Source organism: Poecilia reticulata, linkage group LG23 (genome assembly GCF_000633615.1).
Source record: "Poecilia reticulata strain Guanapo linkage group LG23, Guppy_female_1.0+MT, whole genome shotgun sequence".
Lineage (NCBI taxonomy): Eukaryota > Metazoa > Chordata > Actinopteri > Cyprinodontiformes > Poeciliidae > Poecilia > Poecilia reticulata.
The window spans coordinates 13,822,052-13,843,403 of record NC_024353.1 but is presented as its reverse complement, the minus strand read 5'-3'; the positions used below and the strand labels follow the sequence as shown (position 1 = coordinate 13,843,403).

At 39.2% G+C, this 21,352-nt stretch overlaps 2 protein-coding genes across 14 annotated transcripts in view; one reads left to right on the top strand and one right to left on the bottom strand.

The window, feature by feature from the left end:
- lrmp (lymphoid-restricted membrane protein) overlaps nucleotides 1-13,366 on the bottom strand; it is a 34,862-nt gene extending 21,496 nt beyond the window's left edge. For 12 of the 13 annotated variants that reach the window (XM_008401258.2, XM_017302783.1, XM_017302786.1 and 9 more), the window contains exons 1-17: nucleotides 10,620-10,727; nucleotides 8,808-9,511; nucleotides 7,522-7,638; nucleotides 5,937-6,117; nucleotides 5,273-5,334; nucleotides 5,104-5,179; nucleotides 4,843-5,001; nucleotides 4,633-4,750; nucleotides 4,315-4,365; nucleotides 4,123-4,200; nucleotides 3,887-3,943; nucleotides 3,289-3,348; nucleotides 2,936-3,000; nucleotides 2,743-2,836; nucleotides 2,410-2,556; nucleotides 1,909-2,010; nucleotides 702-853 (exon numbers count right to left, since the gene is read on the bottom strand). In XM_008401258.2, coding sequence (XP_008399480.1) covers nucleotides 702-853; nucleotides 1,909-2,010; nucleotides 2,410-2,556; nucleotides 2,743-2,836; nucleotides 2,936-3,000; nucleotides 3,289-3,348; nucleotides 3,887-3,943; nucleotides 4,123-4,200; nucleotides 4,315-4,365; nucleotides 4,633-4,750; nucleotides 4,843-5,001; nucleotides 5,104-5,179; nucleotides 5,273-5,334; nucleotides 5,937-6,117; nucleotides 7,522-7,638; nucleotides 8,808-9,465 — 2,177 coding nt within the window. In that variant the 5' untranslated portion in view covers nucleotides 9,466-9,511; nucleotides 10,620-10,727. Of the gene's footprint in view, nucleotides 1-701; nucleotides 854-1,908; nucleotides 2,011-2,409; nucleotides 2,557-2,742; nucleotides 2,837-2,935; nucleotides 3,001-3,288; nucleotides 3,349-3,886; nucleotides 3,944-4,122; nucleotides 4,201-4,314; nucleotides 4,366-4,632; nucleotides 4,751-4,842; nucleotides 5,002-5,103; nucleotides 5,180-5,272; nucleotides 5,335-5,936; nucleotides 6,118-7,521; nucleotides 7,639-8,807; nucleotides 9,512-10,619; nucleotides 10,728-12,980 lie in introns of those variants that run through there. The other variant, XM_008401256.2, reaches the window with a different exon arrangement.
- On the top strand, nucleotides 12,248-21,314 carry bcat1 (branched chain amino-acid transaminase 1, cytosolic). The gene is made up of 11 exons (XM_008401274.2): nucleotides 12,248-12,434; nucleotides 12,850-12,894; nucleotides 14,952-15,146; nucleotides 15,550-15,660; nucleotides 15,796-15,915; nucleotides 16,008-16,159; nucleotides 16,281-16,423; nucleotides 16,505-16,590; nucleotides 16,741-16,881; nucleotides 18,020-18,091; nucleotides 21,179-21,314. Exons 2-11 carry the CDS (start codon nucleotides 12,865-12,867, stop codon nucleotides 21,215-21,217), a joined length of 1,089 nt encoding a protein of 362 aa, XP_008399496.1. The 5' UTR covers nucleotides 12,248-12,434; nucleotides 12,850-12,864; the 3' UTR covers nucleotides 21,218-21,314.
- The last annotated feature ends 38 nt before the right edge of the window (nucleotides 21,315-21,352 follow it).

Genomic DNA, 21,352 nt, shown 5'->3' with positions numbered 1-21,352 from the left:
CACACACACACAAGCTCTATCTCTCTCTCATGCGCACACACACACACACACACACACACGCACACGCGCACACACACACACACACACACACACACACACACGAAAGTCCAGGAATGGCCCAAACTTAGTGAGGTAAGCCTTTTGGGGTCGCTGTGGTCAGGATAATTAGCTGGTCGTTCCTCTTTTCAGTACAACTGACTAGCCAACTGAGACAAAGAACAAGCAACAAAAAAATTGGATACTTTCATCTTAAAAAGTCTGCTGTTAGCTTTGACTTTTTAAAGAGAAGAATGAACAGAGAACACAGTTTGTACACTTTTTATGTTAAAGTTTTATACTTTTTCTGAGAAACTTTACCATGAATTTATGAAGAAGATGTTTACTTATGCTAGACTTTAAATATGAAACATGCAAACAAAAACAATAGACACAGGGACACATGGACGAGTGATGGACTGACAGATGGAAGAGAAATCAGACAGAAGGACAAAAAGATGAGCAGATTGACAAGTGGACAGAAGGACAAACAGATAAAAGGCTGCTAAGCTGCATCAGTACTGAAAAAGTTATAATTCTAGCTCCGCCTACTAGAAACCGATTCATCCAATAAGATCACTCTAAACCCAATGTCCCCTGTTCTCATACCAAAAATCCATAAATTCCTCCCATCCAGTCAGATCAGACAACCAGAATGGACTCACCTGACCGAAAGGTGGAGGATCTCAGTGCGGGATCTCCTCATGTTGCTGGCCATTTTGATCAGCTCCTTTTCTAACGAGTCAGTGTACTGAGCCAGCTGATCCAAGCCGACAGCCCAGTCTGCCCTCCTAGCATCGAGCTCAGCCTGCACCGTCTGCAGGCGGACAACGCAAAGGGGTCACCGTCTCTCCAACGGACGAAATGCTACAGGGTGAGCAACCTGTAGCATCTTGTTTTAAAAATACTCATTTTCCCTGCCGTATTGAAATACCACAACATAAAACTAACTTGTACCGCTTTCAGCTCAGGTGTACTAATGCTTTCTGTCTCATTGGGGATGCTTTTTGCTGTTTGACAGTAGAAGGCTAATAAATGCAGAGTGGCAGAAACACAGAAGGCAGGAAAAAAAAAACACTGAGGAAGGGAGGAGGGGAGTGGGTTGTGATCATGGTACAACACTGACTAAACAGCACTGCTTGGATGGAGCCTGTTACATAGTTATATAAGCGAGATCTCCAGAGAGGAGAAATATTGTGTGGGAAGCAGAGAGAGGGAGAAGGAAAGAGAGAGAGCAGATACAGCGATGTGAGGAAGATGGAGAACACAGAACTTTGTGACTCATGTTAGGTATGAAAATAGCTTGTTGCAGACTTAAAGGCAACACATTTAGACTTTTATAAAGTATTTCATCAAAAGCTTTAGCTATACACAAAGTTTTCTTATTTAGTTTTGTTTGGGTAGTGAGATTTGAAAGTGGTCAATTCAGAAATAGAAAAATTCTGAAATTTTAATATTTGTGAACTCCTGTGGTGTCGATTATTTAAGACATTTCTGCTGACGAGAGAAAAACAAGACTGATTTATTTAATCATAAAGTTGACAAAAATCAACCATTTTAGGATGTGTGAGATTGAGAGATCCTAGACTGAATTAAAACTCAAAATCACATGAAGCAGCTTCCACTTCTGTATTTTCTTCTACTTTGATGTATGAAAGTAGTCATACTTAAACTTTTGATGGATACATGTCAAAGCTACAAGCCACTACCACTATCTCGCAAATTGATATATAAAAGAGGTCAGCAACATAAATTGCCTACATCGCTTAAATGAAATTGAACAGTAAACAGCAATGCCACACAATATTAGTAAACTACTCAATATAAGGGAGCCATAGTTAAGATTTTTAAATTAATTGGAGTACATCTGACCTGAAGATCAGGGTCGCTGTTACTGTCTGACTTTGTGTGGTTATCCATCATGTTTTGAATGGTAGATAAGACGCAGCTGGCTTCTTCTTTAAAATCTCTTTTCTGAAAAACAAAGACAGAGCATAATATCAAAGCTAAGGAAGTATAATAAAGGTAAAATCTCTCAAGACACAAGTACTGACCTTCATTTGAAATACTGCTCTAAACCTAACCTATCATTAAAGGACAATCTCTAGTCCTTTGCTCTTTGGCAATGCACTGCAGTTTTCACTCACAGGTTTCAGATGGCAGTCATGTCTTTCTACGCCTATAGAAACACCTTAAACACACTTAAAAAAATCAACTATCCACTGTTGTGTTTAAGTACAATTAAATGTCAGTGAAAATAAAACAAATACAACAGTATGCTATGCTCAAACTGGATGGATTCTGGTTATTCAATATTCAACAGATTTATCAGAAGTCCAGGTCATGGTTTCAGATGTAATCATACTCGATTACCAGTTTGTTTAAGAGACTCTTGTACTCCAGAGCTACATGTTCAGTGTTGGGTCCCTGCAGCATCAGCAACACCTCTCTGTCCAGCGTCTCGTCCAGCGAAGAGACCGGGGTCATTGTAGTGGGCAAATAGTTCACTCCAGCAGAAGTCTGGAAGCATAAGTGATTTTTTAAAAATCAATTAGCAAAAGGCCTTGTGCATCACTTACTATCACTTTGTACAAGACTGCGTGGTGAAGAATCAAGTCCTTTCTTGTACAAAATGTTTTCAGTGGATACTTAAATCATACAATGAAAGCTGAGCAAAATAGAGAGAGCGAGTGGAGGGGTGCTGACCTCCAGTGGTGACTGTGCCAGAGCCAGTTCTGTCTGCAGGGATCCCAGGCTGCTCTGGTTTAATCTGTAAGCCACTGACAAAGCCAGACTAGCCCTGTGAGGCAGACAGGGTAACGGGTTAAGGGAAAAAATTTACTTTCTTCCTCTGAAAAAAGGAGCCTTTTTTTTTTACTAGATGACTTGAGATACTTACCCAGCGAGATCTGGAAGAATCATCTGTATTTGGGTCTCAAGCTTGTTTTTATCCTTCCTCAGCAGCTGGATTAGAGACAATGAGAGGCAACAATATATTTTCAAAAGAGAGCAAGTGATTTAGTAAATGACGAGTTCATTATTGGGCATAAATGTTTTAAATGACAAATATTTAATTTAATTCAACAAATGTTCTAATTTTTTTGGATAATTTCTTGTCTTCAGTCTGACTTTAGGCATGGATGAGAGTCATCAATTCACTTTAACTCGATGGCAAGAGAAAGTAAAATAAACATTTTAGTACACATACAACTCATATATAACTCATAATGTGATGTATGTTACAAGACTGACCTCTGTGATGGCAGAATATTCCTCGACAGCTGCCTTCAGCTCATTTATCTGTCTGTTCTTCTGCAGGAAGTAAGCGGTACAGGTTTGAGGTTTGTAAAAATTGCCGCTGGTCATTTTACTGGGATTTCATTTGAGAGACCAACGCAAAGTAGTGCATAATTGTGAAAAGGAAAAAAAAAAGGTGACATGGTTTCCAATTCTTTCAAAAATAAAATCCAAAAACTTGTGGAGTGAATAGTTTATAGATCGATCTTTCACCATAATAAAAGCCAAAAGTGGACACGATCTGGTGTGTATTTACTAAAATATTTACACCAGTTTTCTTTACAGAGAAAACGGAACATAAATGCAGAATAAACAGATTTAGATTTTTTTTAATAATCTAAAATCTATTGAAAATCTAGTAATGTTAAATTTGCACATTACAATGCTGTATTATTTCATGTCACGTTTTAAAATCTAAAAATGCATAATTTGAGGCTGAAATTTAAGAGGTTTTAAACTTCTTGCAATGCACCTGATTTTAGCTTTATTGGTAAAAAATGACTGCATTGATTAATAGCAGCTTTAGAACAGTACACTTGACAAGTGAACTCACCTCCACAATAATAGATTCTTTTTCACCAATGACGGCATCAAAGGAGTGATTTTGCAGCTGGATAAAGTGCAAAAACATAAATGTGGATCACTATTATTATGCAAAGATACTTTTAAAAGTTCACAATTTATGTTAAATGACTGACTATACGTTATAGAAAGCTGTCTCATTAGTATCCAACCAAGCAGTGGTGCATAATGGGGGTATTGGGAATAATAGACAAGTGGTAGACATACCTGAAGGTCAGCGTTAAAGTCACACAGCTCCCTTATTTTGTTCTGGAGCTCATCTGTCTCCATGGTGATCTTAAAGTTCTAGAAAATCAATCAGTCAGACGCTTGAACAAATAGTCAGCTCCGTTCGGATTGGATCATGTTATTAGTATTTGCAGTAATTATGTCTGGTAAGTGAGGTTGTTTACTCAGTACCTCTTCCTGAAGGGATGCAATCTGGGTAATCAGGTTCTGATTTTCTCTCTCCTAGGAAAAAAAATTATATCCATACATAACTGCATGCCATGCAGCTTTCTTACATTTTGAAACCTCAGACTAAATATTTATGTAAATCAAGTCTGATGACATAATATTTATAATCTATAAAGGAAAACAAATAACTAGTGATGTGCTAAGAAACTAACACCAGGGCTTTAATTAAACTCAAACCACAAAGCTTTGTAATTTCAGAACAGATCGCACTATCCATTAACACCAAAGATCTCTTCTTCAGCCTCAAGATGCATGACTAACCATACGCTTGCTGTGTGCCGAGGCGCGAGCTCTCCCTTCTTCTGTACAGCTCAATGTTGCCTTCATCTCTTCCACCTCTTCTTTCAGCATCTTCTCCTTCTGTGCAAGTTGTTGGTTTCTGTCGTAAAATAAGAAGGACGGATAAGGCCAAAATTGGCTGCTTCAGTAGGCCAGCACTTCACATTTGTGAGAGAATTAGGAGAAACTTACACCCTGGCTTGACTGCGTAGGTCCTCGTTTTCCTCTACCAGTTTCTGGTTGCTCTCCTCCATGCTCTCCACCACCTGCTTCAGTTTCCGTACCTCTTCCTGAAGCTTTTGGTTGCTCATTTGAAGATCAGCAACACAATATACCAGCTCTGATGTTTCACTGGGAAGGGTAAATGAAAAACACAAACACTTGTCTGTAAATAATACCCTATATGCAAAATACTGTGTGACGGATAAAACAAAAAAAACTTGGCGGACTTACAATTCCACTCTAGATGTCTCTCCACCAAAGGCCTCCAAGCTTCCCGATGTCATATTTAGCAACATAGACCTTCTGGCTGCAAAACACACAAACAAAAACCAACGAAGTCTCTACATGTTTACTACAAGTTGCATCTACAGGTCAGATGTGTGGTTAAATTAATATTCACCAGAGGCACTATCTTTGAGTTTAATTGAGTCTTCCTGGATGTTGTTCTCTGCTGAGACATCTCTGTGATAAAAAAAACAAAAATCAAAGTGAGCTCATTTTTAACAGACAGTTATTATACAAGAGTTCAAGCGTCCCAAAATAAACTGAAAAAGCAACAAGGAGTTTAAGAAATGTGAAATGCTTTGTGTGAGTAATCTACTGACATCTCTACTTTGGTCATATTTGTCTAAAGGGGAAGAGATGTTTGCCCCCATGTATGGCACCATGTTCAAAGCAAACAAAAAGAGAAAGATTTCAGCACAATGCCTCATAGTAACTTAGATAACATAGATTCAAGACCCTGGAATCTTGCAGTCATTTAGTCAATCATAAACTCGTCAGAATACCAGAGCATTAAAAGTTAATTTATTTGTATCACAACTAAAGCTAAGCCAAGACTACTGCTGCTACTGGATAGATTAGTGAACACTGCAGTAAACCGAGTAGCTTAAAAGGAAATGATCAAGTTGTTGCAACGGCCCAGTCCAATTCTAGGCAATTTCAAATTGCACATTAAGCAGGCAAAAACCGCTAAATATAAAGAAACTGATGTAAATGAACCAAAACTAACAGTAGGCATACAGAAACAGACTACTTAAAGTAAAACCACATTTTCCCAGTACCTGCTATTGCGGCAGTCATCTATCCACTCCTTCATGACAGCATGGTAAGTGTCCAGATCAATGGACACATCTTTACGTTCTGGGTCCAGCATGTTGCAAAGTTCCTCCAGTCCACTGTCTTCGGAGCTTCGACTGGTTGTGTGACGCAGGTAGTTGACAATATGAGACACGTACACTTTACCTAGAGTGTGACAGCGTGACCAAGTTTTAGGAGAGACCCGTCTTTGACAACTCCAACAGTCAATCGAAAGCATTGATGTTTGAATTCTGTAACATTTTTATCTCTCACAACAAACCACCAGTTTCAATCTGCTGGTTTTCTAGGTTTTAACAGTGATCGTGTCCACTTTGGCACCCAGTGCTGCTTTAATGGAAACAAAAGCAGTTACCATAGTGATAGTGAACCTTTTTGGTCTACTGGATTTATAAGAGATTTCTCAGTCCAGGCTAAAACTAAGTTTGTGGTTACAAAAACAGTTACCTATCAACATTTTCAATTTTTTAAATAAAATGTAGACCAATGACAGAGGAGTTCAACCTCCTTCCTTTCACTTACTCCAACAGTTGAGCTGAAAATGATTCATATTCCTAAATTTAAAAGTATTTTTACTCATCCACAAAGACTGATTCTAATAGGAAATGAGGGGTGTCTCTTAAAAACATAATTTAAAACAGTTTTACATGAGTTTATATAAGTTTATTTACAAAAGATGTGTATCTAGGACTTATACTCTTCTGAATAATCAAGGAAACATGTCACATTGTCCTTACAGTAGTCCAACTTTTCTTCTGTTAAGCATCTTGTGAGCTTTCTTTGGAAATTTGAACATTTTACTTCTCGCCATCATCTCAGTCTTTACCTCCCTCCACAGATAAGGTTTGTGCTCTAGCTGGGCCAACTAACAGGGGTATGAATAATTTTCTAAAATATAGTCTCAATGTAGTTAACGTACAAATGTTTTCAAGTACCATTTATGCTGACTTAAAAAAAAATTAGGTCAAAATTTCATTTTTCTTTTCTGCTGATGAACCATTAGCAGAAATTAGTGTGGATGAGATTCATTGTTTTGGAAATCAAACCATTGTACAGCTTATGTGAGCAAAGACAGCAGGAGAGAATAAAACAGATGCTAGGCATCAGCATAATCCATATGTTATCTACAAAACTCAATTTTTTCATAGCTCCTCTGCATTTAGAACTAGCTCTTGTTAGTGACTGGCACAACACGGCTAATTTTCATCAAGGTTTGACGTATTCTGCATACCTTGGTAACAAGCAGTTATTTAAAGGTATGTTGTCTTTCTATCAACTCATTCCTGTCTGTCCATTTGCTTCTGATTTCATCAAGTCATTTTTTCTAACAGTCATTCATCTGATTTTTTCTCTATTTGTACAGAAAGATGTTAAAACCCCAGTAGAGCTCTGCTTTCTGAATAGTCAGACCAGCTAGTCACCCACTAACTTTTTATGGCAGTAAATTACTTATACGCAATATACATTCTAAAAACAGTCATTTTGTTTGACAAGCGACAGAAGACCCAGCAAATACGGCCCATGTGAGTGTATCTGTGTGAGCGGGCGTACCTCTGCGCTGGGTGTCACAAGCATGAAATATGGTATCGAGCAGATTCTCTTCGCAGATGAGACTGATTTCTGCCATGTTTCTTCCATTTTCAGAGTTAATCGACGTCCCTGAAAGAGCTTGAATACAACACACACCAGAGAGAGGGTCCTGAATTATGCAGCACGGCAGGCACATGATTTTCCTTTAGGGTTAGTAGCAAATAACAGTAAAATGACGAAACACAGTTTCTGTTCAATTTCACAAAAAAAGTACAGAGGTGAAGGATTGGTAACTACTTATTTAAAAGAAAATTTTCAAATTAAATATCTAGATGATGAACTATAACTGGATCATTTCTTCCTAATATCTCGTAAAATAATTTTCATGTGAAATAAAGTGATTGGTGCTAGTTTTGTCTTTGATTATTATTTCAAATTTTAAATTGCACAAAACAAAAGATCATAGGTTTCTGCTTCAAGTTCAGTCAATCAAAAAGTTACCAAATATTTTCCACTTCACCCTAATAAAAACGTGAATGAGAATAAAATAATCAAGTTTAGACGTTCACATCAACAGGGAAAAGGTTGTAGAAGTCAAAGCTGCCACATGCTCCTAATCCCCACCTGGTTTTCATATTTATTTACATGCATAGCAGTTACCACTGTATAAAAAAATAATCAAGTTTCACTTTGCATGTTAAAGTTGAAGGGAACAGCGAGGTAGAATTATTTTACCTTCCTTACCGCATTCATTTATTTTCTGAAGTCAAAAGAGGTTAACTTTATTGTAATGTCCTTTGTGCCCATTATAAGAGCTGGGCTGTATTTTAAGATTAATATGGAGATTCATATGACTAAAATGCTTTTAACAAGGACATGCTGAAACTTTCTGCTGTCTAGAGATACTTAAAAAGCATTTGTGGTTTAGAAATAATTAGAATATTGGTTAGAACTACAAACTAACCCTAACTAACAATGTATGCATAAATGCACATATCTTTCCTAAGAGAAACTACATTTGTGGTTAACTTTTACTGCTGTATTAGTCGGCTTTGCCAAATCCATTTTAGTTTTATGGTCTGTTAGAGTGAAACTTAATACTTCCATGTGCAATTTAGATCCACAAATGTGAGTTTTTTTTCCCCCTGCGAAAGATACATCTTGAAAAAGAATACATCACTTTGGGCAAATGAATACTCATAATGTCTAATTATAATGATGATTAAAAAAAAAACCAAGGTAACAAACAATTCTTAGTTTCTGAAAGCCAGACGAATCTACTTTGGCACTCAGACTCTGCCCCCTACCTCCATCTCCCATGGAAAGTCTTTTCACAACCAGTGCGGGGTAGGGCAGCTCACACTCTGCTGAGTTCGCTGCGTCTGCAGAGCAGAAGTTCACGTTGTAGGAGAGGATGCCGTTCCTCGACATGAAAGTGCGGGACAGAGGAGGACTTGAGCTCCGGCTGTTGCTCTCAGACTGCGCCAGGTTTGGGCCTCGGGTGAATGTGAAATAAGGGGAGTCCCTGGACTGGCCTGTGGGTGTTGAACAATACCTCTGCCATGTCCTCACATGTTTTAAATCACTCTCATCAGCACCTCTCCTCTCTCCCAGAGTGCTTGTGATTGTGTATGTGACATTAGCTGGTGTGGATGGATTGCATTTGGGAGATGAGAGGGGTACGTAGGAACCATGTCCACTGCTGTGGGAGCTTGGCATCCCCATCCCTTTAACCCTTTCTTCCTCGTCTCTGAGGACGGCTCCTTTCTTCAGGATGGCTTCCAGGTTGTGCCTGAGGCCGGACTGAGGGCTGTCGTAACTGCTGGAAGAGAGTTTAGGGATCTGGAAGGGTGAATTGGGTTCCCTGTCACCACGCCACTGGATGGTCTGAAGCTTGCGGCAAATGCTGTCCACGGGGTTGTGCCGACGTGAAGGATGAGGCGTGCAATAGTCCACGTTGCTCATGGTTTGGGGGAAGTGCCGAATTCCTTACTAGAGGAGAGGGTGAGGTCTGGGGGATAGAAAAAAATATATTTATGCAAAAGTATTCATGCAGTTTGAACTTTTACATTTTGTCACATTTACAACCCAATTTTACACCAAACGTTAACGTAATCTGTGTGAGGAAATGTTACCAGATGTTTACAATAACATGACAGAGATTACTTTATGTTACTCGTTTTTTTCTTACACGTTTTAAAGAGGACAAACAAGGTGGCCTCGCGACAGTATGAGATTAAATACAACAACATTTTACAGTATCTGGTAAAGGTTGACTGCAAAGAACAAATGACTGTGCCATTGACAAAGGCCATTAATTAGCTTTAATCATGGTTAACTTCCTGTTAACCTGGTCTGGATAAGGTTAACTACAAATCGCCGTGGAAACTTGCGTGTTACTGCTTTTTTAGAATTAGCTTCTTCTCGGCTTCAGTGCAATTTTAAAAGCAAACTAGTTAAACCTTTGACAATATTGTCCACTTGACTACTTTCTTCAGTTGTGTTAGAATGAACTGTTCCTAGTTGTTCTTCCTAGCTATAATAATCAAATTAAGAAATACAAGTTTATACAATAAACAATCCTCAAACTGACAAAACCTCTGAACTCACAGGTCTCATTTTTGAGTTTTCTGCTTCCTGGGTTATTAATTTAACAAGAGATGTTCAAGGATGTAGTTACACTGGATAAACTTGTAGATTTAAAATGACAAGTGTCAGAAGCACACAGAGCAGAAGAGCAAATTGGTCGAGATAGCATAATAATGGAAGCCAAAATTAAAAGTTGTTAACCCTGGCAAGCTCCAGGGATGTTTCTTTTGTCCTCCTGGTCAAATATGTAAAGCAGGTGCGCAAACCTGTTAATTAATTGACCTGAATTTGTTATTTTACTGCCATTTTTCCTTACAATGTAAATGCATGTGTTAAAAAAAAGCTTAATTTAATAGCATTAAAACGGCAATATAAGCGTCTCACTAATAAGCAAAATCTATTTTCTAAACTTAATTTTTCGAATTTTCGCCTAAATGTAACCAGACGTTTAAAAACATCTACCTCAAAATAAAGACTGCATGCCTGATTCTTCAATTTATGCGAAAATGTAAGTATATGTATTATTTTACCTTCGTTGTCTCTTCCGAGCAAATATCCACGGAGAAATAATGAAATGTTTGGTGAACTGTCCACACAGACAAATCGAGCACGCGCACAAGCAGCTCGAGACTGTCAGAACTAAAACCTGCTTCAGAATATGAGTCAGCAGCTCCTCCTTGCGGTACGACTGAGACATTACACCCAAAGAAACGTTAAGATTTGGATAACAGGATGCACAGGTCCTTCTAAAAAAAATTAGCATATTGTGATAAAGTAAATTATTTTCCATAATGTAATGATAAAAATTTAACTGTCATATATTTTAGATTCATTGTGCACCAACTGAAATATTTCAGGTCTTTTATTGTTTTAATACTGATGGTTTTGGCATACAGCTCTTGAAAACCCAAATTCCTATCTCAAAAAATTAGCATATCATGAAAAGGTTATCTGAAAGAGTAATTAACATAATCATTTAAATCAACAAAGTCACTCTAAACACCTGCAAAAGTCATTTAACATAAATTGTGGGGGACCTGCAGAAGCAGTGGACTGAGTCTGGAGTAGAAACATCCAGAGCCACCGTACACAGGCATGTGCAGGAAATGGGCTACAGGTGCTGCATTCCCCAGGTCAAGCCATTTTTGAACCAGAAACAGCGGCAGAAGCGCCTGACCTGGGCTACAGAGAAGCAGCACTGGACTGTTGCTCAGTGGTCCAAAGTACTCTTTTCGGATGAAAGCAAATGTTGCATGTCATTCGGAAATCAAGGTGCCAGAGTCTGGAGGAAGCCTGGGGAGAAGGAAATGCCAAAAGGCCAGAAGTCCAGTGTCAAGTAGCCACAGTCAGTGATGGTCTAGGGAGCCATGTCAGCTGCTGGTGTTGGTCCACTGTGTTTTATCAAGGGGAAGGTTAATGCAGCAGCTCGGGAGATTTTTGAGCACTTCATGCTTCCATCTGCTGAAACACTTTATGGAGATGAAGATTTAATTTTTCAGCACAACCTGGCACCTGCTCACAGTGCCAAAACCACTGGTAAATGGTTCACTGACCATGGTATTACTATGCCCAATTGGCCTGCCAACTCTCCTGACCTGAACCCCATAGAGAATCTGTGGGATATTGTGAAGAGAAAGTTGAGAGACGCAAGACCCAACACTCTGGATGAGCTTAAGGCCATCGAAGCATCCTGGGCCTCCATAACACCTCAGCAGTGCCACAGGCTGATTGCCTCCATGCCACGCCGCATTGAAGCAGTCATTTCTGCAAAAGGATTCTCAACCACGTATTGAGTGCATAACTGAACATAATTATTTGAAGGTTGACTTTTTTGGTATTAAAACATTTTTCTTTTATTGGTCGAATGAAATATGCAAATTTTTTGAGATAGAAATTTTGGGTTTTCATGAGCTGTATGTCAAAATCATCAGTATTAAAACAATAAAAGACCTGAAATATTTCAGTCGGTGTGCATTGAATCTAAAATATATGACAGTTTAATTTTTATCATTACATTATGGAAAATAATGAACTTTATCACAATATGTTAATTTTTTGAGAAGAACCTGTATCTGAGATGAAACTATAACATTTTCGTCCGGTTTTGCCAACAATTTGAAGTATGTCAGGCTAAAACGTATGACTTCCCTAAACCTCACTAAGAACCCCAAGGGTGTTGGTGTGATGAAGTATGTCAGAGTTGGTAACAGTAAATTTGTTTCTGAATGCATCACAACGATGACACTGCTTCCCCTCGAGGAACCAGTAAGCTGTTTAACGTCAAGGTGCACAGTGTTTCATTTCATCACCACGCCTAAGACTGGGACAGATCTCCTCATCTTAAGGTAAATTAAAAACATCTTAACTTAAGCTAAATACACTTTTGAAGTGGATTGTCTGTGAGATGAAATAAATAAAAGTCAGAGTTCCTTTTCTGAAATGAGGACAAGAATGTTTGTTTATATTGGAAACCAAGATGTGCCGTTTGTTTTTCTTATCACATTTGTGTAACTTATGCTTCCATTTGCATGTAGCCATGGCTACATTTTGACTATCAATATGGAATATCAAACATATAGCAGAATGCTTCCAGTTTTCATAATTGCTTCAGAATAAAAAGACTGTTAAGGAAAAATATTTTTCCACCTGTAACCCCAAATGGCCTCATACAGCTATTAGAGGGCTCCAACTTTGAGATACTTGTGAAGTGGTAATATTTTTGCATTTTGTTATTTCTAAGACTGTTAATGTTTCTTTCAGACAATAAACTACACCATGGCTAGCAGCAGTATTAGCAGCTTTAAGGTAAAGAAATCTGCTTTGATGGTTCAGTGAAAGTGATTTTAGTAAAGGACTAAATCCTATTATAACTATGAACTTAGCTCACTTACCCTCAGTAGTAACTCCAGGTATTGCATCTTCATGGTTCCCTGACTCCTTCACACTCAAAAGTCTCCCTTGTTGATCAACGTGGAAGTTATTACAGTACCGCTGCTTGCCCTCATGTTGCCCAAAGCAGCCCTGAAAAGGATTTAAGAGCCACTGTCTTCCTATTGTGACAACAAGCAGGTGAAAAACGCTAATCCGAAGAAATGGCGAACCTCTAAGCAGACTGCAAACAGAAGACTCGAGCCTCTTTTTTAAGCATGTGATTCAGCTTTCGGCTTCAGGTTCATCACAGTAAATGCCCATTCTTTCACAGGTGAGGAGTGTGTTTCCATTGTTGCCCATGTCCTCCTGTTGCTCATCTGCAACCTGCTCAGCAGAATCCACTTTCCCAGCTCATGCTAAGTCGCTGGAGCTTTGCATGTTTTCTGACCCTGAACGTCTGAGCGGGAGACAGCAGGCTCAGGTGGAGATTAGACATGTGCAGACACTCACTGAGACATGCTCTCCCAAGGAGAAGGAGTTTTGCGTGTTTGCATCATGGCCTTTAGAGCTACACAACATACTGAATCAAAATCTTGAATGCAGTTTCGGTGTGTGCAATATTGCAACCGTAAGGGAGTGATTTAATCCAATATTTAGCTATAATATTTCAAACTCTGCTTACTGAGTAGACCAGTTGGATGGACATTTAGCAACCTTTATGCCAACACCTGATGTAGATCTCAAAGACCAAGATGTTAGACCTAAAGTACTCTTTTACTGGTCCTTCAGTACTTTGCCTAAGAGTTTGTACTTTGTAAACACAACCCCCAAACCTTTTAAATGTCACTTCGGTCCTTCTTACACACTTAAGATACTCATCAAAGGTAATAATTATAGCTACATAATCCCAGCCAAACTCTGACTGGACTATGAGTGATAATAGCGGTGATAGATTAGCTCTCATGCGGAAACGTAAAGCTCTTTTAATGGCCTGCTGTGGCCTTGCAGTATTGGACTGATTGTTGTGAAGTGCGACAATCAATTTATTTCAGTATATCTGAAGAAACATGATAACCGTGAGGCAAGTAATTGTAAAGCAGAGACGGTTTGGAAAGACACCGGCAGTACGCTCACTGATTCCTTACAAGTGCTGTACTTTACTGTAATCTGGGATTAGGATGCAAGCAACCTCCTGCACCAGGAGGGAGAAGATGAAGGGCCGGCCTAATCCCAACAGATAGCTGATGCCTGGCCAACTGGAGGTGTCTCTTTCAAAGAGGGATCATTGGATTCAGTCTTGGAAAACAGCAGGAAACCGCAACAATCCCTCTTATCTTTTTGTCTGTACGGCAGAAGAAACATTTGCAGTTTTGCTCCTCAATTCCAAAAGACCCGAAAATGGAAACAAATGCAACACTCTCAGTGAGAAATTTCAATTCATCTAAAGTCTGGCAACTCCAGTTGTTGCATTTTTTTGTATCAAGCCCCATTCTCCATCTGTGCCTGTGGGCTGGTGTGTTCAGGGCAATGGCTATTGGTAGTTTTCTTCTACACAAGAAGACCTACAACAGGAATACCTTCTTTCCTATATTTGCTTCTTGTTGTTGACACGACTTTAGTGAGGTGCGTGGAGAAGGAATGAGACGACAATTAAATGTCAATAAGACCAAAGAAATGGAGGTCCCTTTCAGCCGCACAAAGACATATGGTAGGATCTCCAACTCAGGAGCCGATGTGGAGATAGTCAAATCATACAAATGCATTGGTGCTACCCTGGGCTGAAAATTGTAGTTGACCCCAAACAAAGGTATTCCAAAAAAGAACACTTTCCATCACCAGTGGCCAAGTCCATCTTCCAGCCAGTGGTATGCTGGGGTGCCTCAACAAAGCTGAGGGACCCTGACAGACTCAATAACCAGGAAGATAACTGGAAATAACTGATAGTGTTGCTTTGCCTTTTTCTTCTCTGTTAATTCTTACTGCTCCATTAGGCAGCAGACCTTGTCGTCCAGCTCTCTCCCAGTCTGAAGACGAAGCCAGATGTTGTTGACTTCGGGACAGTCTTCACGGACCACATGCTGACCGTGGAGTGGAACGCCAATGATGGCTGGCAGACTCCCCTCATCAGGCCCTTTGGGGACCTTTCCCTTCACCCAGCCTGTTCAGCACTGCATTACGCTGTCGAGGTACGCAGCCTTGCAGAAGTATCCACACTCATTGAACTATTTACATTTTTACCACCTTGGACAGAAATTTAACGCCCTTAACTTTCTGACAAGACAACAAGATTAAACATACAATCAGAGCCACAATGGAATAGTTTAGACGAATACATATCTGGTCCAATCCAGGCACAAATCCAGTTGAGGATGTGTGAGAACATTTTAAAACTGACATCCTCCATTTGTGACGGAGACATTTTGGCCTTTGCAAAAAAGAATGGACAGAAATGTCAACCTCTAACTGTGAAACATCTGAATACAAATTCAAAGACGAGTTCTTTTCTTGACCTGACTTTTTCTTGTATACCCAATATGATGCTTCTGATTACATTTGAATCATTTTCAATATGTTCTTTCTTCTAATGAGCTGTTTGAAGGCCTGAAAGTGTACCGAGGTGACGACAAGCGCCTCCGCCTCTTCAGACCCCTATTGAACATGGAGCGAATGTCAAAGTCTGCAGAGAGAGCTTGTCTACCTGTAAGACGGACAAAACAAAGAAACATTTTTATTTTGTAGCAGGTCAAAGGAAAATTATGGCAGGTAGAGAATAAAAATATATCTTTGGCTCTTGTTTCTGTTTTGCTTTACTTCTAAAAACAAAACAAAAAAAAGGCTTTTGATCAATCAGAGTTGCTGGGGTGCATCAGGAGGCTGATAGAAATCGACCAGGACTGGGTGCCTCATTTAGGTCCAGCCTGTCTGTATATAAGGCCAACATTTATCGGCACTGAGGTGAGCAGAAGTGTAGTTTCGTCAAAATCCTTCTTGTCATAGATGTTCTCTAAAATCTAAACAGTGTGTTTCTGTGTTTGTTCCCACCGCAGCCTTCTCTAGGGGTTAAGAAGCCTAACCGTGCCTTGCTGTATGTAATCATGTGTCAAGCCGGCTCTTACTTCAACACTGAGCTGTCTCTGTGGGCCAACCCAAAGTACACACGGGCCTGGAAAGGCGGAACTGGAGACTGCAAGATGGGAGGGTCGGTATGCGCAAACGGCGCTTTTGGTTTAAAATCCATTTATTGCCTTACTTCTAAGCAGACTAAAGCACACTGAAGATAATATTAGCTAAGCTAAAGTAATTGTTTTGGATTTCTACAGGAACTATGGAGGGACTCTCTTTGCACAGCATGAGGCGGGGAGTTATGGCTGTCAGCAGGTGCTGTGGCTCTACGGAGAGGACCACCAGATAACCGAAGGAGGAACCATGAATATCTTTCTGCACTGGATCAATGAGGACGGAGGTCATTTTACCTATATTTGACAGTACTCGTGTCTATGTTTTAACTTTCTGAAAGCTGAAATAACAGCTTCATTTTGATTAGATGAGGAACTTGCAACGCCACCACTAGATGGCATCATTCTTCCAGGCGTCACCAGGCAGAGCATCCTGGACCTCGCCAGAAAATGGGTAAGAAATACCTTTAGTAGAGAGAATGGTGATTCAAAACCATATTTACATTCGGATACCTAATTGGACAAAAAAAAAAAAAAAAAAGGTTACTAAAACTTTAAAGGTCAGCATTCGGGTTTCCTGAATTCCTGCTGCTCTGCTTCGAAGGATGAGTTCAAAGTGTCGGAGCGATACCTGACGATGGGCCAGCTGTGCTCGGCTCTGAAACAGCAGCGTCTTAAGCAGATGTTTGGCTCTGGCACTGCCTGCAGGGTCTGCCATATAGGAAGCATTGTGTACGAAGAAAAGGTAAGAAATTCACAAAACTCTTCTTGTGTAAAATAAGAGACTATAGCTAGAGAAAAAAGCTAGGCCTTTAAGCCTAACAGAGTTAGCACATGAGATGTCTTTTTTTATGTACTGGGAGGACTTAATGAATCAGTTGAGCCAGAGTTTAGAAGAGAAACAGAAAATTCAGCTTCCCGGAAAGTTTTGCTTTTCAAAACAAAGCGATTGGTTTCAGTGGATGCTTGGCAAACACTGTTCAGACGTGTTTAGCTGCTCACCAGCTCTTGTTATTTTTGGTTCAGTGTATTTCAACATTTTTATAACTTTGTTCTTGGTCAGAAATTTTGGACTCTGGCTGGTTTTTCCACACATTTCTAGCCGAGTCTTTGTACCAGAGAAATGTGTATGGGATGAGACACTGCTAGGCCTTTGCTCCTTGCTCTGTTTTTATGCTCATTCATTATTTTGGAGACCTTAATTGCAACGTGGTTAATGTTAGCAAATTACTTTTCCCTGACCAGTTTGTTTGAGATTCCCCCACCTCTCCCCCCTAAATAAATCAAATTTGAAAGTGGTTTAATATTTTTTTCTTCAGGCTACTTTTGTCCGACATTAAATTTTGATCAATGATCTCAAACAATAATTTGTGACAAAAAAGCAAAAATGGAAGAAACTTTGCAACAGGCAAATTTTGTTTTACATTAATTTCTGTTGGCAAAGTTAAAAAATATGTTTGTCTAAAGAAAAAACCCCCGACAATGAACGAAAGTACAGAGAAGCTGTGAAAGTCAACAGCTGTTACAAGCCAAGATTTGTTTTACATACAGTCATTTTATTCATTATTATTATTATTATTATTATTATTATTATTATTATTATTATTATTATTATTATTATCAGTGGGTAATGTACAAACCAGTCCTCTAACACTATCTGCGAACTGCATATAATAGTTTATATATATAATAGACATAATCACTTAAAATGTTGCCGCAACTCTGTGGAGAAAAAAAGAGAAATGCCTCCACAGGGTCTAATTGCGTGAGAAAAATACGTCTTAAAATTATGTATCTGCTTAACAACATTGGATAGGGTTGGTACTCCTAATTTTCTGTCAATAAAATAGGATTCAATATAATTCAAGCTTGTGTTTTTCCAGAATTTGCAGCTCCCCAATCAAGACGAGCACTCGTTATCTTCAAGGATTGCAACAGAACTGACAGATATGCAGGTTAGTGGGTAAACACAAATGTCTCCTTTTATGTTATATGGTTTAGCTTACGGCGTTCGGTGACAGTAAGATTTAGCTGAGTAGCATGAGGAAGAAAAAAAAAAATCCTCAAATTAAATAAAAAATAATTATAAATATTGCAAATAAAAGGCAACCCCTAACAAATAGCCCCTTCTACCAAAAAAAATTCAATTAACTTTTATCTCCATAATTGAATTGGCACGCAGTTATTACGTAACTTAATGAGATAAAATCACAAAGTTGTTTTAAATAAACCTTATTTGGTCCTTATTTATAAAACTTACTGTAAGCATGAACTTCCTCTAAGTGTATAATAAGTGAGGAAACCTGTAAGGAATTAAATAATGACTTAGTATAGTCTTCTTAGCCAACAACAACAACAACAAACAAACAAAAAAAAAAAGCAACTCCCACTGACAGTCTACTTAGCGTTTCAGATGTAAACAGATTTCTAATAGCTTTTGGCCCAGTAGGGTTAATGAGTGTGCTAACTATTGCTGATCCTCTGTTATTGTATTGTGTAGTGAGCCTATTAGTTGGCATATAAGCTTTAATGTGATCATTATTTTATCACTTGTACTTTGGAAATGCCCCCTAGGTTTCGAATCCTACACTCAATGGACACTAAATGTAATTTCAACATTGTGCCTAGTTATGGCTGACATGCAGCCAGGAAGATCCCCCAAGAATATCTCAGTATAGTGATATTCCCAAACGTGGTTAATTATGGACTCCAAACAAACCTTCAGGTGATGTCATCATACAGACCTAGACGTCCAGTAAACTGTAATTTTTGAAAGAGATTTCGCGCTGGGTATGTTATAACTTCTCACCGTCGCTTGCAAAAGTATTCAGTGTTTCCACCAGCCATGTTACAACCACAAGCTTCCACGTATTTTACTTGGACTTTGTGACAACCCAACATAAAGTAGTGCGTGACAAGAGTAGAATGAAAACCTGTTTTTTTGTTTTCTTCTTTTATTTGTTTTCAGTAAAAAATCTGAAACGAGTTGATATCGTGTGAACAACTTCCGGAGAGAAGGTGTCTGTAAAAACACATTTTTCGGTCTTCCCACAGATTCTAAATTAATTTCAGACCTGGCATGCTCTGACATATGAATATGCTTTCACTTTACTTTCGCTTTATTTAGGTTAAAATAACGGTGTTGTTAATTCTTTCAAGTTAACATCACACAAAGAAAACAAAAACAAAACACTACTTTACAAACTCCTTTTTTTGGTATAATTTACCAAAAAAAGGAGTAGGCTGAAGACGAGGCATAGGCTTGCATGATAGGCAAAAATATAATTGTAATGCGATTACGGAAAACTGCAATGACATCAGTTAGCTCACATTTCTGTGAGTTTGTTCAACTTTTTGAAATGTCTCCAACTTTTTCCCCGATTAGATTGTGGACGTTAAGGACAGTGGACACAATCCAACTTGACCGAATACAGGGTTTCCACCAGAAAACCTGCTAAGCCCGGTGGTTAGGGCGCTCGGCAGACATTCATCCAGCGGCCCGCCGTGTTTTTGAGTTAAAAAATGTTTTGAGTTGAAAAGAAATTTTAAAACATTGCTTGATAATTATGCGTTATCGGAATATCTGAACAACAACTATAAAGTCTTTAAAAAATGCCCAAAAACTTAATGCTAAGCCTGTTGTGGGCACAAGTAAAGCCTGGTGGCCCGCCAGGCTTGTAATATGCTGGGGGAAACCCCGAAATATGCTTCAACTCCTTCTATGTCCGCATAATTCTTTGTGTCTGTCCATTGCATGCAATTCAGACAAAAACACGGTTTTATTGTGGTTGTAGCGTAACAAAATGTCATCCATTTATTATTATTCACTTTTATATGACAACAAACGATGAGCTTGTTAAATGAACAAGGGTAAAAAAAAAAAAACCACCAGCACAGCTGCTAACACTAAAAATGAGTAACATTAAGACGCTTTGTAACCTCTATCTCTATAACGATCAATGGTCACACATGGTTTCATGTCCAATCCTACTGATCTCAGTATCGTCCTTCAAACTCTTAGATTAGTTCATGCAATTATCTCTTCAACTTCCTGTTTGTTTCCTCGCACGTTTTCTTTCTTAAAGTCATTAATTAGCATATCAGCCCGCTTCATCGTGCGAGTATGTGCTAAGAATGCTGCTACGTCCGCGGACGCGATAAGATCCCCCCTCCCGTCCTCCGGAGAGCGCAACGCAGGCGAAAGTGACAGTTTGTCGGCCCGCCGGCGGAGCGACGGAGGTAGGGGCCGAGGCAAACTCCTGGATTTCTCTCATTATGCCCGTTGTAATTGCACAAACTCAATTATTGCCTCAGCCTCGTGTGATCTTCAAAGCCAAAGATGGTGCAAATGAAGCCTGGAACAAGTGGGAGAGGAGGAGGAGGGAGCTTAATGAACAATAAAATCGACAAAACGCCGGAAAATGCTGCAGCTCCTTCCTCGGTGCTGTTAAATCTGTTGACATTTCATTTGGAGGCAAGCCGTACAGTGCATACACACACACACACGCACACACGCACCCAACCCGTCCCGAAGACAACATTGTGCAACAAACAAATGAGTGGTCCGAGGCTGCAGATGAAAGATGGGTTTACTAAGTCGCCCTGCTGTTCCTCTTTCAAGTTAATTAGAAATCACATTCTTTTGTTTCCCCTTCACAGGCGTTTATTTACTTTCTCACTCCGACCATTAGAACAAATTTGCAACATGAGACACGAATAATTGGATTTGTCTCCGCGCCTGTCACGGATTGGGGAGCATTTTGTTTTGATTTTTTATTATAGTTCCCGTTTTCTCTGTTGTGTGGCGTTGCATTCTGCCGCTGACAAGAGTTTGCAGATTTGCTTACGGATATTTGAGTTTTTATTTATTTATTTTTCCTATTTTTTATGCGATTATTTGTGTTTCCCTCGCAATTAAGCAGAGAAGTTTAGTGCTTAGCGGCTTAGCGAGATGCGGCTTTTCTTTCTTTGCTTGGGGCCCCCAGAAGATAAAAGTTTGTCATTTAACCTTCTCCGTATAAACTTTGCTCTTTTTTTTTCAGCACGGCCGCTCTCCGAGTGACTGGACGTACCTTGTGTAGCGGTGATGAAGAATTTTGGACTGGCATGTGACAAAGCCATTGAAATCAGACTGATCTGCACTGGTCATAAGTAGAAAAAAGAGATAGTCTTACTCTACCTAACTGTGGTTGTGTCATGTTTTACTTGTTTTTTAA